Source organism: Leucoraja erinacea, chromosome 3, assembly GCF_028641065.1.
Source record: "Leucoraja erinacea ecotype New England chromosome 3, Leri_hhj_1, whole genome shotgun sequence".
Taxonomy (NCBI): Eukaryota; Metazoa; Chordata; class Chondrichthyes; order Rajiformes; family Rajidae; genus Leucoraja; species Leucoraja erinaceus.
In genome coordinates, this window is record NC_073379.1 from 56,877,816 (window position 1) to 56,896,949 (window position 19,134).

The 19,134-nt window shown below is 40.7% G+C and overlaps 1 protein-coding gene across 1 annotated transcript in view; it reads left to right on the plus strand.

Annotated features, from left to right (window-relative positions):
• acer2 (alkaline ceramidase 2) overlaps nt 1-19,134 on the plus strand; it is a 36,337-nt gene that overhangs the window by 3,560 nt on the left and 13,643 nt on the right. The window contains exons 3-4 of the mRNA XM_055632761.1: nt 3,961-4,102; nt 14,603-14,740. Coding sequence (XP_055488736.1) covers nt 3,961-4,102; nt 14,603-14,740 — 280 coding nt within the window. The remainder of the gene's footprint in view (nt 1-3,960; nt 4,103-14,602; nt 14,741-19,134) is intronic.

Consider the following 19,134-nt stretch of genomic DNA (forward strand, 5'->3'; position numbering starts at 1 on the left):
CAAAGATCCTATAGCGGAGCTCTGCTATAGGATCTTTGGTTTGAGGTGAGGGGGGGGACATTTAAAGGAGGTCTGAGGGGCAGGTTTTTCACACCTGATTATCTGGTTTCACACCCAGATGATTATCTGGAACATGTTGCGAAAGGAAGAGGTGGAGGCAAATACATTTAAAGCATTCAAAAGGCCGACTGTAAGGGAATCCCCGATCTCAGGGGAATCTCTGACCTCGCGGAGACTCGCAAGTACTGTACCTTTAAACACCGAGGAGGGCTTCATGGAGTACGGAAACGTGGCCGTCGGGCAGGACTACAAGTAAGACTGAAGTGGAGGGGACCGGCCCCCTCTCCCTATTATCCTACTGGCCAATGTACAGTCACTAGAAAACAAAGTGGAGGACTTAAGGGCAAGGCTGCTTTACCAAAGGGAGCTGAGGGAATACTCTGGGTTCTGTTTCACAGAGACATGGCTCACCCCCAGCTCCCCAGACTCAGCGGTCCAGCCTGAAGGGTTCTCCATCCACCGTATGGACCTCTCCTCGTCCCAGAATCCCATAAAGAAAGCACATCAGCGCCTCTACTTCCTGAGAAGATTACGGAGAGTCAGTATGTCAAGAAGGATTCTCGATCTTCTACAGGTGCACAGTAGAGAGCATGCTGACCAGTTGCATCGTGGCTTGGTTCGGCAACCTGAGCGTCCAGGAACGGAAAAGGCTGCAAAAAGTAGTAAACACTGCCCAGTCTATCATCGGCTCTGACCTCCCTACCATTGAGGGGATCTATTGCAGTCGCTGCCTCAAAAAGGCTGCCAGCATCATGAAGGACCCACGCCATCCTGGCTAAACACTCTTCTCTTCGCTGCCATCAGGTAGAAGGTACAGGAGCCTGAAATCTGCAGCATCCAGGTTCAGGAACAGCTACTTCCCCACAGCCATTAGAATAATAAACACAACTGCCTTGGGTGGAACTCTGAACTATAACAGCCTATTGCACTTTATCTGTTTATTTATGTGTATATATATATATATATTCTATGGTATATGGACACACTGGTCTGATCTGTATTTATGCCTACAATATTCTGTTGTGCTGCAGCAAGCAAGAATTTCATCGTCCTATCTGGGACACATGACAAAAAACTCTCTTGAATCGAATCTTGAGTCTTGAATCTTGGACAGGTTAAAAGTGGTGAGCACCTGACCACTGGTGAATCAGAAGAAGCAAGAGGATCCCTCTGCAATCAGCTCTCCACACCCTATAACTCACCACAGCCCTTAGGCAATGCAATGTGCAGTCAGAAGTGCTACCAGCTCCGAACATTCAGTCCTGTCTGTGTGGAGTTAGCTCATTCTCCCTTTGACCAAGTTGTTTCCATGTCCCAAAGACATGGATGGTAGACTAAAAGGCCACTGTAAATTGGTAAGTGGTAGAGTGCGAGGGTGTTGATGGGGAATATATGGGGAGAATGGGTTACAGCAGAAATTAATAAGTGAATGGGATTGATCTATGAGCTCACATAGAGTTGATGGGTCAAAATGGCTTCCTATTAATTTCTGAATAGGAACTCGGTGTCTGCGGAAGGGTCCTGACCCGAAATGTTGTCTATCCATTCTATGCACAGATGCTGCCCGATCCGTTGAGTTATTCCAGCACTTTGTGTTTTGCTTAAGATTCCAGCATCTGCAATTCCTTGTATCTCCATGGCCTCTTATGATATTGTAAAAACCATAGCCCTGCTATGTTTGCTGGTCCAACCTCTACTCCAGTTGCCAGCTTGACTCCCCATCAAAGCTCAATTGAGCCATCCATACCAGCATCTGGTCAGCTGTGACTCCTGGGTGGGAAATAGTTAATCGGAAGTCCCGCTGCTAATTTCAGCAAGACCTTCACGTTCCGGCTTTCTTGCAAAAATGCTTTACGCTGGTTCCTCGTAATTTAAATATTCATTGGATAACTTGCTGGGCCACTTGAATTTTATAGATGTGTATTAAAATCATGTGAGGAATAGATCGGGTAGATGCACAGAGTCTCTTACCCAGAGTAGGGGAATCGAGGACCAGAGGACATAGGTTCAAGGTGATGGGAATAAATTTAATAGGAATCTGAGGAGTAACTTTTTCACACAAAGGGTGGTCGGCATATGGAACAAGGAGGATGTAGTTGAGCCTGGGACTATCCAAACATTTAAGAAACAGTTAGACAGGTACATTGATAAGACAGGTTTGGAGGGATATGGACCAAGCGCAGGCAGGTTGGACAAGTGTAGCTGGGACATGTTGGCCGGTATAGGCAAGTTGGGCCGCTGGGCTTGTGTCCACACTGTATCACTCTATGACTCTATGACACAGCAATACCTTGTACTACTGTAACAAACTGACCCAACTTCTATACTGAAATCCTTATTGATGAAGGCCAGCCTTCCAAAAGCGTTCTTCACAACTGTGTATGTGTGATGCCACTTTCATGGAACTATGAATGTGTACCCCTAGATCCCTCTGCTCTACAACATTCTCCATGGCCATACCATCCAGACTTATTTTTTCCTCATTGTCTTTATTGCTTACTTGCCCCTGCTTTTCTGTTCTAACCAAAAAGTGATCCCACAGCCGTACCAAACATTTGTGACCTTTCAGCTCCCAACAACTTAAGGACTTGAGATCCTAAATACTGGAACCTTAAAATCCAGGAAATAAACCATTGACATTTATGTAAATAATAAAAAATATGAACAAATATTTAATTAAGAACCCATTAGTGTGCCTTTAATCAATTATGAACATGAATATCTAGAGATATAATGGAAAAGAAACAAAAGTTGGGGAAAGCTCCCCATATATTTAAGAGTGATGATCTCAACTGCAGGCGCAGTGGCCATCAACGCTGAGGTGCAAAGTGTATCTGGTCCCTCAGCTCAGGATATTATAAATCAATAATTGATGGATTCATGGCCTCAGTAAAGCCCACTATCTTACATATTGTAGTGCGCAGGTGTGGAAGATGGAATAGACTGGTAGCTGCAGTGTCGCCTGGATTGTTTTCTACATATCCACAGTTTTCGGTGTCAGCAATATTCACCCTATTATTTATTAACATATCCAAATTCATGTCCTATATAGAGAATGAATCAATCAAAGCTATAAAGAATATGTTTAAACTTACATTAGAGCCTCAAGACCTCTCAACAAATTATTGAAATTACCCTGCCATATCCCTTATCATTAACTCAAATATGCCATAGGCATCTTCTCAAATACGGGCAAATTTATTTTGCTCCACATGTTTTTTGCAGAGATGAGGAAACTAAAAACTATGAAAATAAAATCTGTATCTCTGAAGCCTTTATTTGGTAATTAAATACACCTTAATAGATTTTCACCGGATCACGTTGTGATTAAAGTCCTAAATGTATTATTTCATCCAACTTTTCTGGATATGTGATAATAGTTGTCAATCAACTTCTGTATGTATGACTCCCCCCCCCCCCCCCCCCCCCCCCCCCCCCCCCCCCCCCTCCCACCAACCCTGTTTTTGCTGTTTTTGCTTGACATCATTTGATGTATGTGATTAAATTGTATTCTGGTAAATTGTGATTAAATTGCATTCTCCCAGCTTTTAATTCTGCATATGGTGATGTGCATGGCAGCGTGCCAAAATCAAATAAACTTCACTTCCTATTTGTTTCAAAGGAGAGCATGGGTGATTGAACTTAGTGTCCTTGACATTATGAGGCTTCTCAAACCATCCACATGGTCCCTTAAATTTAGAGTGGTAATCAAAACAAATTGACTTGAAATAGACTGTGGCTGTGTTTTCAAGAGAAGTAATTGAATGAAAAAGGGAGTTATTATTAATGTGGCTGGGGAATACTTTTTTCTAAACCATTGTAGTCTGCAAAGCAATGAAGTACTTCAAGTCACCAAATGATTGCTCCTGTAACCGGAACTATCAATTTTTTGCCTTTCAGGTATAGGGTCAGTTTATTTTCATGCAACCTTGAGCTTCCTTGGCCAAATGCTGGATGAACTGGCGATTCTTTGGGTTTTAATGTGTGCCTTGGCCATGTGGTTTCCCAGACGATATCTACCACGCATCTTTCGACGAGACAGGTAATGTTGGCCCTGTTGGTAAACCTTAATTCATGCACTGATAACATCTGAAAGATTTTTGGGCAGCAAAGGTATATTACCTCAGTGAGTGCATTGGGCTTCATAAATAGGAGGATAAAGAGGTTCTGAAGTTGAAACATATGCAATATAAAACTAATCCCACTCACTGCTTTGCCTCAAGTAATTATGCAGTTTATCTTGGATTGATAGGTAGGGTGGTGGTCAAAAAGGCCTTTGGCACATTGGCCTTCATCAGTCAGAGTATTGAGTATAGAAGTTGGGAGATCACATTGCAGTTGTATAAGACGTTGGTGAGGCCGCATTTAGAGTATTGTGATCAGTTCTGGGCACCGTGTTATAGGAAACGTTATCAAGCTGGAAAGGGCACAGAGAAGATTTAAAAGGATGTTGCCAGGACTAGAGGGTCTGAGCCAGAGGGAGAGGTTGAGTAGATTCAGATTCAGATTCAGATTCAATTTTAATTGTCATTGTCAGTGTACAGTACAGAGACAACAAAATGCATTTAGCATCTCCCTGGAAGAGTGACATAGCAAATGTAGCAAATAGCAAATAGAGTAGGCTGGGACTGTATTCCTTGGAGCGCAGGAGGGTGAGGAGTGATCTTATAGAGGTGTATAAAATCATAGATCGAGTAGATGCACAGAGTCTCTTGCTCAGTGTAGGTGAATCGAGGACCAGAGGACGTTTAAGGTGAGGAAAAAGATTTAATATGAATCTGAGAGGTAACCTTTTCACACAAAGGGTGGTGGGTATATGGAGCAAGCTGCCAGAGGAGGTAGTTGAGGCTGGGACGATCCCAATGTTTAAGTTAGACAAGTACATGGATAGGACTCTAGTAAAGAAAGCGAATGGCATGTTGGCTTTCATAGCAAGAGGATTTGAGTATAGGAGCAGGGAGGTTCTACTGCAGTTGTATAGGGTCTTGGTGAGACCACACCTGGAGTATTGCGTGCAGTTTTGGTCTCCAAATCTAGGAAGGACATTATTGCCATAGAGGGAGTGCAGAGAAGGTTCACCAGACTAATTCCTGGGATGTCAGGACTGTCTTATGAAGAAAGACTGGATAGACTTGGTTTATACTCTCTAGAATTTAGGAGATTGAGAGGGGATCTTATAGAAACTTACAAAATTCTTAAGGGGTTGGACAGGCTAGATGCAGGAAGATTGTTCCCGATGTTGGGGAAGTCCAGGACAAGGTGTCACAGCTTAAGGATAAGGGGGAAATCCTTAAAAACCGAGATGTGGAGAACTTTTTTCACACAGAGAGTGTGAATCTCTGGAACTCTCTGCCACAGAGGGTAGTTGAGGCCAGTTCATTGGCTATATTTAAGAGGGAGTTAGAGGTGGCCCTTGTGGCCAAGGGGATCAGAGGGTATGGAGAGAAGGCAGGTACGGGATACTGAGTTGGATGATCAGCCATGATCATATTAAATGGCGGTGCAGGCTCGAAGGGCCGAAATGGCCTACTCCTGCACCTAATTTCTATGTTTCTATGTTTCTAGGACATGTTTGGAGGGATATGGACCAAGCAAGTGAGAGATAGTGTAACTGGGATATGTTGGCTGGTGTGGCAAGTTGGGTTGAAGGGCCTGTTTCCATGCTGTATCATTCTATGACTCAATGATTTATAGTTTCCATCCCAACTACACCCAAAAGCAAAGTAATTACATTTTCAATATTTTTCCATGTAAATGAAGTTCCCCTGATTTTCCCCCATCAGTTACTGGCGATTGTAGCAGTGCCACTTCTTCTTCTTCTTGCGTTTGAGGCAGCAGAAGTCTGCAGCAGGGTGATGCCATCCGTTTCGACATCTGTAGGTGCCCGCCCTAAAAAGGGCGCATGCCAAGCTGCAGCGCTGCTGTTGTCTCTGTTTGTTATCGCTCGCCTGACTGACGTCAGTTGACAGGGCTCACCATGGGGAGGTCGACAACATGAGCACAACATGAGCAGTGCCACTGCTTCTCAAGCTAGAAAATATAATTTTTTTATTCACTTTATCAAACCTTCAAAATTACTTCAGAATAAGTAATTGCTGATTTAAAATGAAGACACCTTCTCATAAGACTTCATAAAAGTTTGGAATTCGCTATCCCAGAGAGCTTTGTTAGTTGTAATATAATTATATTTGAAGTTGTGATGGTACAGTGAACCTTAGAAGAATCAAATGTTAATTGGACAATGTAGTCGAGCCGTAATCCAATCTCCCTTGATATCCTTAAAACCTGTTTGCTACTGCCTTAAATACATTCACTGACTAAAGCCCCTGTCCCACTTACGTGTCCTTGACACGGTAATTACGCGACGTCATGGTCGCGTTGAGGCGCGATGGGCCCGCGAAGGTTGCGCGCGATTTCATGCGCTCGCACAGCCGTCTGGAGCATGTGACGTCATTTGAAGATGGACACAAAATGCTGGAGTAACTCAGCGGGACAGGCAGCATCTCTGGAGAGAAGGAATGGGTGACGTTTCGTGTCGAGACTCTTCTTCAGTCTGAAAGAAGGGTCTTCAAAGTGTTATTGTCATATGTCACGCACAACTACATACCCCTCCGCGCTTCTCAGTGGGACCGGCCCCGCGCGGCCATACGATGCCCGTGCACCTCAACGCGAAGACGAGGTCGCGTAATTTGTGTGCCAAGGACACGCAAGTGGGACGGGCCCTTAAGCATCCACAGCCTCTTAGGTAACAAATTCCAAAGATTCACCAATCTCAGGGTGCAGACGTTTAGTTTAGCAGATGGTTTGCAGTTGGTTATCAACTATAGGAAATTGGCAGGGAAGGATAAATAATTGATTGAGAGGCAACAAGACTCTTCTTGGCACTGAAGATGATGGCTACAGCTTTTCTAAAGTTTACCTGAATTCAATTACTGCTTATACTGTATGCTGGATAGGTACACGAGGAAAGTGGATAGATCATAAACGGTGAAGTAGAACTGGTCTTGTCAAAGTGCATTAGGAACATGAAATGTCATGTCCTCAGACTTAATCAATGATCAAAGCATTTGGAACAGAAATGTGTCTGCATTGTATACTTAGTTTTTAGTTTAGACTTTAGAGGTACAGTGTGGAAACAGGCCCTTTCAGCCCACTGAGTCTGCTCCCCATACACTATGATCCCCATACACTATGATCCCCATACACTATGATCCCCATACACTAATATTATCCTACACACTAGGGACTGTTTACAATTTTACCAATGCCAATTAACCTACAAACTTGTACGTCGTTGGAGCATGGGAGGAAACTTGAGCATCCGGAGAAAACCCACGTGAACACAGGGAGAACACACATACTCTGTACGGACAGCCATCAGTAGTCAGGATCGAACCTGGGTCTCTGGCGGTATAAGGCAGCAACTCTACTTCTGCTCCTCTCTACCAATTCTCATCTCAGATTAGTCTCCCTAACTTGGAATTTTGGCAAGGTTGACGGGTTATTTTCTCTGTTTTATAACCTCTTGTGTCAAATGTTTTAAGTCACTGTTATGAATTCAAAAAGCAATCAACAAAACCTTTCATACAAAATAGTATATCAAACATAATTAAATCTTTAAAATATGCAGAATGAGCTGGCCATGGAGTGTCATTAATTAACCTTGTTTTTATTAAATGGAGTGAAATTAAAGTGATATCCACATATGCAAAACATCAATCTTAATTATGGCATCTGCAAAATATTTGGACAATGTAAGTCTTTCTTACTGAAGCAGTGGAAAATTAAGCAGTAGGAAATGGCTGTTGAACACATAAGTATGTGCTTCTCAACTGATAAATATGTTGTCCAGTCATGATGAAAAACAGGAAATACTTGAAATACATTGAATACCTGTCTGCATCGGTGGAGGGACCTGTTACATATTTGACAAACATATTTTGTACCCTGTGGCAGTTCCTGCGTTTATTTCAGGTTGCCAATATTTTGCATTTTACTTCCTCCTCTTTGTTTTTGCCTGGGTGGTGTGGAAGTTTCCAACGTAAGATGGGGAAAAAACAGATGTAGTCAATTGTTTATCACCATTGGGAAGTGCGTGTAAGTGGGTGATTCCGCACTCGGTTTTCGTGGGAATAGGCCACACAAATGATTAGCTGTTGACACTACCCGGACACAGATTTGAGAATCTGGAATTAGGTTCAGAGGAGGCCAACGTCCGTGTTCTAGAGTGAATCAGTAACGTCAGGACGGATATGAAGGGGGAGAAAAATAAATGATAATTATCAGAAGCTGAGTTGCACACATTCTGTAATGTTCAGTATCTGATGTGAGTTGTTGTTTTACTTTCAGTTCCTACTTCCTGTGTTTTGACAAGTATGTCAGGGACCTAGTTTGGAAGTACATTGTGGCCTGGTTGCAGTGCAGTGCACTTACTGAGGCAAGTAAGTGACACTCGGTGAAATATTTAGCTTCTTATTAATAGTAAACAGAGCTCACTGTCAGTTCCTGAGACATGGGGCTCCTGTGCTGCTAGGCTTGCCTTCACATAAAATAGGTTTAATATTCACAGGCACATTGGAGACTACATTGAGTTCCACCAGTGATCAAATAAAAGGCTCCAGAAATATGACAATAACACTTTGAAAAATGTTGATACATTTAAAGCCATGTTTTCCTCCTCATCTGAGAGGACATCTTTGTGAAGGTTGCTCTCCTCTACATTGAAATAAGCTTTAATTCCAGCATTCGGGAGAGGGTCAACAGTCTATCTGGGGGTGGCTCGAAGATTCTGCTGTACTGTATTTACTTGTGCTGGAGGAGGGACCCAGGATGTCAGGAAGCAATGTATTGAACCATCTGCAAAGCCTATTGCTATGCAAGACAAAGAGACAGAACAAGAAGGTGTATCCATAATCATTCACATTATTTTTCAAAAGTAATTGCAGAATAGATTATATTGTGGGTTGCAGTAACAGTTTCAGTGGGAGTATGACTTGGGAGTAGGAAAGGTTGAAACCGCCTGTCTTCTTGTAAATTATAAGTCAGCTTGACAATGGCAGTTACTTAATTAAACATTTTATATTGTGCACAAACATAACACTTTATCATAATAATTACCACTTTTGGTGATAAAATGTGCTCCCAGTTATTATTCCAATAATAGTAATCCATTGGAGTTATGCAAGATGAGTGGAACAGTAGGTGGGGAGACAGGGAGGAAACACTTCCTCTGGTGGGACAATCAGGACAATGTAAACTTAAAATTGGAATTAGGCTTTACAGCTGTGATAGTAGAAAGCACTTTGTCGCATAAATGCTGAGACAGGTAGAGTTTTGTTTGGAAAGAGATACTGATCCAAGACAAGTCAATGGAGTTAAGATACTGTTGGCTATGATCTGAGGAAATTGTGCAACAGGATCTAGGGGTGTAAAGGCCCATTTCCATTCCTCTGTTTCTAGTTTAATATTGTATTTTCTTGTATTGCAGTGAGCAGGAAATAAGAGTGCAAGCAGTCAGACCTTGTAGAAGTGGAATGAGGAGATACAAAATTGTACGTTGCCTCAGTATGAAGTTGTATAGGTTGCTTTAAACATAGCTAGTTAAAACTTGGTAGGATTACAGTCTGTGTGTAATGAGCTATGATTATCTGGTTTGGGAGAGGTTCTTATCGAGCACAGGGTTTGGACACAGTCTGGTGACGAGAATGATGGGAACTGGGATCTGTTCATTTAGAGAGTTCAATAGTTCAGATTCTTTCCTTTGAACATCACAGAGGACACTATCAAGGTGTCCTATTTTAGGCCAACATAAACATTACAATTCGTCAGTATAAAAATTCTCATCCTATCACTGATGCTCACAATTTCACACTGCTTCACTTAAAAAAAAAACAGGGAAAAACACATCATTGTTAAGCAGGTAACGCAATTGAAAGGGATAAGGGATATTTTGGCTGTAAATAGTTACATACTAGACTAAGTGGGACCCATTGGGTCCCATGTTCACACGGGAGGGCTGGTCCCCCGACGCAATATTCCACCTCTCCACCAATTCCACCTCTCCACCAATTACTTCAACCCAAACAACCATTTGCAGTGCATTTTTACTTCAACCCAAACAACCATTTGCAGTGCATTTTTACTTCAACCCAAACAACCATTTGCAGTGCATTTTTACTTCAAACCAACCATATTTTCATTTTCAAACCACATTAAGGGCACACACAGTTGAGTAGCCATGTGTTCAATGTTATTCAGAGCTCAGAGAGATGTGACCCTCTGGCTTCCTCCATCTTGCAGGGACTGAGTGAGGCACACCACTTCCTGGTTTTATAGTCCCTCCCCCTTCCTCCAGCAGGGGCATCAGAGAGAATGGCAATGTTTTAAAAAACATCAATATCTGTCTGATTTTTCATCGATGGGAAAAATCCTCTGGTCCCGGAAGGCGGAGGGGGGCTCTGAGTGAGGTGGCCAAAAATGACGGCCGTAGATAACGGCGTTCTCTCGGAAATCGCAGCACAGTGAGCCAAAAGCGGTCAAGATCAGACTTTTAGTAATATAAAAGTCAGTGTAAACAAGATAAAGGTGTCATTATTGTTGTAAAGGGATTGCTTCATAGAACAATATGAAAATATGAAAAGTTAGTGTATAAAGTCAGCATGTTATACAGGTACAGTTCATTTCAAAATATTATTTTAATTAAAATATGTTTTCTATGCTTGTCAGTCAACAAAGCTTGATGAATGGGTAGAGATTTGTCAGAATACAAGTTAACGGAAAAAGTTGCCGAGAGTAGTTGCCGCACATGTTCCTATTTGAACACACCCGCCCTGCTGTCAGTGACTTTATTGTTGCATGTCACTCAGCTGTCCCCGGCTGCTCCGCCTCAGACTTACATTGTACAATCTTAAGCAGGGCCACTGGTTCTGAACACCCAGCATTGTTTAGTTTAGTTTAATTTAGAGATACAGCACGGAAACAGGCCATTCGACCCACCGAGTCCATGCCGACCAGCGATCCCTGCACATTAACACTATCCTACACACATGAGGGACAATTTACACATACATCAAGCCAATTAACCTACATGCCTGTACGTCTTTGGAGTGCAGGAGGAAACTGAAGATATCGGAGAAACCCACGCTGTGGCGGGGAGAACGTACAAACTCCGTACAGACAGCACCCGTAGTCGGGATCGAACCCGGGTCTCCGGCGCTGCAAACACTGCAAGCACTGTAAGGTAGCAACTCTCCCACTGCGCCACCGCGCCGCCCCATTGTCTCCAGTCTTAAAGCTTCCACCTGTTAAGCCACCTGTTAAGCCTCAATCTTCATTCAAATGCAATGGATACCAGTCAGTGCTGATGGAAAGCACATATGATCATATATATCACAAGCAGGAAAAGGCTACTGAACACTTCATCGATGCTCCATCATGGCTGATCTCATTGTGACCTCTGTTTTTCTGCATAAGGCCAGTATACCTTCATTTCCTTGCTGATCAAGAATATATTTACCTCTCCCTTAAAGGTATTGAAAAAGTCTGTTTCCACTGCCCTCTGAAAAAAGAGGGTTCCAAAGACTACAGGTATTTAAAACAGTGAATCGTTGCTCCAGATTCTTGCATGAGAGGAAACCTCTTCCCATTCACCATGTCGATCCCTCTGATTCCTATGACCTCTCATTTTTCTAAACTACAGCAAATACAAACTTTGCTTGAGCAATAATACAGGACAACCTGTTCATTCTGTTATTCTCGTAAATCTGTTCTGAATATCTTTCCCTAAATGAGGAGATCATTATTGTATACGTTATTCCAGATGTGGTATCTACAATTTTCTGTGCAACTGAAATATAACCCACTACTTTAGTATGTAGTTGTTCCAGCAATAAATAATGACATTCTGTTTGCGGTCCTAATTACTTGCTCTATCTGCACGTTATTCCTTTACAAATCACACACACCTTTATCACTCTGCATCTGAAAGTGTTGCAGTCTCTTACTATTTAGATAATGTAACTTTTTACTTTTCCTGCCAAAATAATCAATTTCATATTTTCATTTACGATATTCCATTAGCCTTTCTATATATATCAGTAGCTTCTCTTTACCTTCTTCACAGCTTATTTTTTTAACATATTTACCATTATCAAACTTAGCAACCATACCTCTCGTTCATTCATCCAAATTATTTATATGAAATGCAAAAAAATGGCGGCATCAGCACCAATGCTGTGAAACGCAGCATGTCACATTTTGTCAATGAAGAAATAATCCATTTATGCCTACTCTGTTTTATATTAGCCAGTCAATCTTCTACCCATGCCAATATAGTATTCCTACAGCATGAGCTTTTGTTTTCCATAGTAAGCTTTGACATGGCGCCTTATCAAATGCTTTCTGGGAATCCAAGTATCATACATCTTCCTGATTTTCTTTATCTCTATTTTTAAAAGTTATTTATTCTATGTACTGCAATAAATTGTTAAAGCATGATTTTCCTTTCAGAGAATTATGTTGACTCTACCTGCGTACCTTGAATTTTTCTGAATTCCTTACTATAATGTTTTCTATAATAGCTGTTAACCTTTTCCTCAGGACAGATATTAAGTTAGTTGGACAAAGTGTTATCTTTACTACCTGCTGTAAGAATATGTCATGCTGGGTATTTTTTGTGGTTGTTGGATAATGGAAGTGATCTGACCCAATTTAAACCCAAATTCCAATGTTTGTGAATGCATTGAATCAATAGTCACTCATGTATGCGACAAGTGAAAATTTCTGCTCTTTTCTTTATCATTTCTACTACATCCAAATTAGATGAATGCTAAACAGGCTACTGGTTACTGCCCTTGTGATACATTTTCTAATGAGTACTATTCATTGCAATTGCAGATATTAAAACAAATATATAAATAGGTCTCTACTTGAGAGTGATATCATAAAATATTAAGGGGGAAGGGAAAAACCGCAAACTTATCAGGAACAAATACTTTTAGAAACTTGAGCTCTAACTAAAAGTGGCATAGGAAGCCTCCCTCATTTGTTGCACATCAAAGCTATAAACAGTAATAGTCAGGAGAATCAATTTAAAGTCGTTAAATTACTACCATTTCAGTTAGGTAAAATATCGTACGTACACTCTTCCATTTAAGACATACTATTTTTACCCCAGGAAAAATATGACAGGATATAAGTATATGTTTATTTATGTGAAAATCTCTAACAGTTTAACAGTGTAATTCCTGAAATAATACCAGGCTTTTACCAAATGTTTTTGCGCTGAAGAGGTTTTCTCCTAATTCTGTGTACTAGATTTTTGTTAAGTATCTATGGTGCTGCATTACTGTTTTTGTGTTTGAAAACTCTTACCATGTTGGAAATGCCACTGGCTTTCTGTTTCTTTTCTCATTTTGCACTACCTGTTGTACTGATGTATGTTATGATTGTACTCGTCTATAGTATGATTTGCTGCAGTGCAATTCATACCATAGATAATGCAATTCATTGTTTTTCACTGTATCTCGGTTCACAAGACAATAATAAAGTGATTAAACCATTGATGAAGAGTGCATATTCTTTAAAAGTTGTTATCTTATTTTCAGGGTTTAATCACATCAGTTCTTTCCAGTTAGATCGTCATCATGCTGATATTATCATCTTGAGAACAGATGGCTCTGATGTAACATTTGTTGCAGACTGAAATGCAGAAGGTTTTCAAATTAGTTCACTTGCATCTGTGCTCAGCCAAGGTTGCTGGTCAAAGTGATGAAATAAATGAATATATTTTCTAACTCTAAGAATATTTGTACCTATGTGATTTTTGAGGTCCTTTTATAGAAGAACTTTGGAGATATCAGGAACCTGATGCTAATCAAAGAGAGTGAAGCATGATTATTTAGTTTATTCATTCCTCAGAATTATTCTCTCGCTGCAAACATCTGATATTCTCGGGCCAACAGAGCCTCACTTTCCATTGTTCATCTTTGAAGACAAACTTCAACTGTTGCTGACTGCTTGTTTCCTGTTGGAAATTGACATTTGATTATTAGAGTGGAAGGCGCCTTAAACACCCACCTAAAGCAGTTTTAAGAAAGGCCTGCTAATGGATAAACAGTATGTGTCTAATAGCCAGTGTTCTTCTTAAATATGCAAATTAATATCCTATTAATTTCCCCACCTGACTCCCCTGTAGTTAGTTGTTAATGATCCAATTCTATCTAGGTCACTGCCTTTGGTTTGTGGTGTTACCCTTCCTCTGTGGCTATGTTAGATATTTAAATAAATCCATTCTCATTCCATTATCTTTGAAGACTTTCTTTTAACTACAATAAACTGTGAATGGAGATTCAATTGACAAGGCACCCTTATGTTGCTGAAAAATATTTGTTGTCAGGCTGTAAGTAGGCAACAATAAAGCTAGTCATGCTATCAAGAATCTGTTGACACAATATACACAGACCAAAGGGATATACCTACATCTAGAGGGTGTTTACATTCACATGGAGAAGAGGTATTCTATAATATCTGATTCTTGTTTTAGGAGTCGATTTAAGGCTGCTGTTGGCATTCTATCCGGTGTGACCACGTGTCTTGCATTCGTGAAGCCAGCAATCAATAACATTTCATTGATGACTCTGGGAATCCCTTGTACAGCTCTGCTTATTGCTGAACTAAAAAGGTAAGTCATTGCAAACTATTGGGTACAAATATAACTACCCATTCTACGGTAAGTGTTGACTAAAACCTATTAATATTGTTGCCCCGTTTTCATATGTTTATGTTCCTATCATTTGCAGGAAACAGACTATACTGAATCCATATCATTAATTTTATTGCTATTAGCTCCCACTTTTATTGCTGGAGATGAAAATCTATATTGCATACATTTACCAGGAAAGACTAATTGAGCAGTCACGCTACTCACCAACCCAGTTCAGAATTCCAGAGCTTAATTCACTGCCTACTTTGATCTCTGACTGTGGACTCCTGAGTTGTATTAAAGCTAAACCAAAGAATGTAGAACAACAACTTGTGATTCGTAAGGCTTTCAATACAGTAAAATGCCCCCGAGGTGCTTCACAAGAACTTAATCAAACACATTTTGACCCTGAGCCACATAAAGTGAAATGAGTGCTGCAGCTTAAAGCTTGATCAATGAAGTAGATTTAAGCGAGTATCTAAAGGAATCTAAGAGGTAGAAGGGAAGTGAGCTTTAGTGAGGCAAATCCTTGACTGCTGATGCCACAGTTGCCAGTGGTGGAGATTCAACCTCTCTTCACTAGGGTTTAGAGGAGTTGAAACTTACAAAGTCCTGGTGGGGTTAAACAGACAGCATGTGGTTAGGCATCATAGGCTCAGGATATAGGGTCAGATGTTTAGAACTGAGAGTTGAGTCTGTGGAATTCTCTGGTATAGAGGGCTGTGGAGACCATGATGGCTAAATATATTTAAGAAGGAGACAAATGGATTACTTGTCACATAAGGCTTTGAGGGAGAGCCAGAATGGTAATGAGAAGGAAGGTCAACCATGATTGCATTGAATGGTGAAGCAGGTTAGAAGGGACAAATGATCAACTTGTGCTCTTATTTACTCTCTGTTTCCATGAAAGTGAGAAATGTAATCCTTAGGCCTAAAAATTAAGGAACATTTCTGTACAATCTACCATTCAATTTCAAAACAATAATGAAATTTCCACCAAGTGCTTACATTTCCTTCTTTGTTCTGTTTGTGTCTGACACACAGATGTGGACATCCCAAATTCCATTTGCATGATTTGAGTCAACATGTGCATGGCCTGTGGGCATTCATAATTCTTGTACTGCCTGCTTTATTGTTGGTTAAAAGGGTACAAGCTTAAATGCTCTGGTTCATCTATTGCACCTTTCCAGAGGGCATACATTTCCTCTTTCACGCACCATATATGCTGCCAGTCCTTCCAGCAGTTTTGGCCTTTGTTTTAGATTTCTCAGATCTGCAATATTTTGTGTTTGCACTAAACAATATGAATGTTGTACCCAATAATTTACAGGATATAATGCGATCACTGGTATACAAAAACTCCTCAAAATGAATTTCCAACTTTGTTTTCAGTATCAAGTGAAGCTGTTATTGCTTACTGTTCTGGCATTATGTTTCTTATATTTATTAGCATCTTTTGGTCCCAGATTACACGTGTGGTTTGTGAAGACCAATGAACTCTGGCGATCATTTACATGGTGTACAAAAGTCATGTGGTGAAATTATAAGGAAATTCTTCCCTTAGCAATGTGGACAATGAAATACCTATCTGCACTCCTTCACTGTTTGGGCAATGTCCCAATGCAATTCCATTCAACCGGCAGAAGTTGATGCTAATTTAGTGTGGGTACTGCAAAAGTCACTTATGGCATCTACGAGACATATTTCTCCAGAGATTTTCAGAAGACCCGTCCTGACCTTGAGATTCAAAGCATTGTTGTTCTTAAAACTAACGAGTTTTCCCAATCAATTTACTTCATTTTTCTTGGCACATTGTGTGCAAAGTAATTATAATTAGAGGGGAAAAGTTGAATGAGCAATACCTACCTCTTTTCCCAGAATCTGTTTGTATGCTTTATATGTTCTGAATCTATGGGTGTGGTACATTATTATTTTAGAACACCCTGCATCTGAAAACAAACACGGAGTGACTCTGGAGTATTTTGTTAATGTTAGCATAGATTAAAATGTTCAAGAGTCAGAGTTGAATGTTGTTCCTCCCTGAAAAATTGTGTTGAGTTGGGATGAGAAAAAATTATTGAAAAGAATTGATGCCAATCAGACCTGGGTCCGACATTTGCAACTCTAGTTCTCTGAGGCAGTTTGGGCTACTTATGGGTAACTGACTCACTGGACCTTAAGGGCAGGTAGGTCAGTCATCACCACAATGACAAACGTAATCCTCTGTTGGCATTTTCAATGGAATAAAGCAGACTTTTGAATTCAGAGAAGGTCCGCTGACATAGGTTCAGTTTTCATGGCTAATGTGAAGTGCTTATACAGACCAGACCGACAATAAACACAGCCTAAGTAGCTCCCTGCTGGGCCCGGTGGCCAAGCATTGTCCATTGCTAACACATTCAGTATCTTTTCCCCTTCCAGAGTGTGACTGGGATGATCCCGATGGTTTTTGACTCGGCTGCACAAGAATGTACAAGCCGGGTTGCTGGCAGGTTATTTACCAAAGCGTCGAAAAATCACCTTTCCTCAGTGATGTCAATAGTTAGCATGGACTCTAATGTGCATCTCAAATTTAAACACAGAAAATACTCAGCAGGTCAGATAGCATTTGTGGAACAGAGATAGCGTTTCAGGTGGAGACCCTTTGTCAGACGGTGAAGGAGTCAACACAAGTTAGTTTTAAGTTACAGAAAAATTGGGAAGAGCAAAGGGAATCTCTCTGATGGTGAGGTCAGGATTACTATGGAGAAAGGATGTGATGGATTAATGAGAGCAGATAGAGAGCAATAACATGAACAAACAAGTTTAAAATCTATGAATAAGGGAAGTTAGAGAGAAACCATAAGCAATATAAAAGCTTCAAAAGGTGGAGCAGTAGGAAATTATTTAATTGGCAGGCCGCACTAATCGCAGAAATTGAGCCATTATTGAAGACAGATGACCCGTGGAAGAAATAGCTCATACATAGAGAGCTTTATTTATTGGAATTTTTTGATTTCAGTGTTAAGCCTCAAAACTGCAAATGGTCCGATGGAAGATTTCTCCTCAAGCTTACATTTGGTCTCATTATAACAGTGCAATGAGAGTGGGATGGTCAATTAAAATTTCAGGCAAGAGAGGGGACCACATTGTGAACATCAAATGCAGTAGACTAGACTGGACGAAGAGCAAGTGAATCACTGTTGCATCTGCAAAGTTTGCCTGAGTTTACGGATATTGGGAAGCAAAGAGATGAAAGGGCAGGTGTTGCATCACTATTGGTTGCATGGGAAAGTGTGTGTTTGGTGAAGTGTACCAAGGAGTTGCAAAGGTAACTGCCCTTTGCAGTACTGAAAGGGGAAAATAATATGTGCTTCATGGTTCAATCTCTTTGAGGGTGGCAGAAATAGCAAATGGGTTACCTTCAGACTGCAGATTGCTGTGGATTGCACATATGTGGCAATCTGAGCATAATCACAGCAACCTGGGATGTTTCAAATTATGTAGAAGAGGTCGCATTCACTCAGTGTGCAGTCAGTGCATAAGTGTGAAAGGTTCATGTGGTGTGCATCAGAATCTTTGGGAGAGGTCGTGATGCCTTTATATTAAGATAGTCCAAACAATTCCAGACCTGTTTCATTCTAGGAAGTAGATTTAAGGCAGATTTCTAAGCGTCAAGGGACATTGATTTTACAAAAAACAGAAATGCTGGGAAGACTCGCAGCATCAGGCATCATCTGTGGAATGAGAAGTGTTTAATGTTTCAGGTTGAAGACTATTCACCAGAACCTGAAATATCGACTCTCTTGTTTCTCTTTCCACAGATGCTGCCTGACCTGCTGGGCGTTTCCACCATTTTCTGCTTTGTTTCTTATTTCTAGCCTGCTCAGTTTTTTGTTGTTGATTTTCATACCCAATTCAAATTTGCTTTATTACACAAGCAGAGAGCTTCAATGAGGCATAGAAGAACAACAGGGTAGAGAAAGCCATCAGTTTGTTGAAGGGGGGCTACCTGGTTCCTTAATACTCACCAGGGAGATTGTCAGGAATGATATATGTGAGTTGCATCCTGAAGAACATTGTGCAACAGTGGGGATTTGAAAAGGAGCAGGGCATAGCTGTCTTCTTCTTCTTCTTCTTCTTCTTCTTCTGAGGAGGAGAACATTGAAGGCGGGTCTCACTTCGCCAGACATTGCTGTTTGACAGTGTGTAACCAAAATATATTTTGTTAAAAGGAAGGAGCAAACTAAACATTTTGCATGTCTCCTTGGATGAATAATGATCTAAGGAAACAATTGAAGTCAAGGAAAGGAGCATATGTTGCATGTACAACAGAAGAATGCATAATAAGAAAGAATGTGAACAGATTAGGAGAAAATTTAAAAACAAACAGA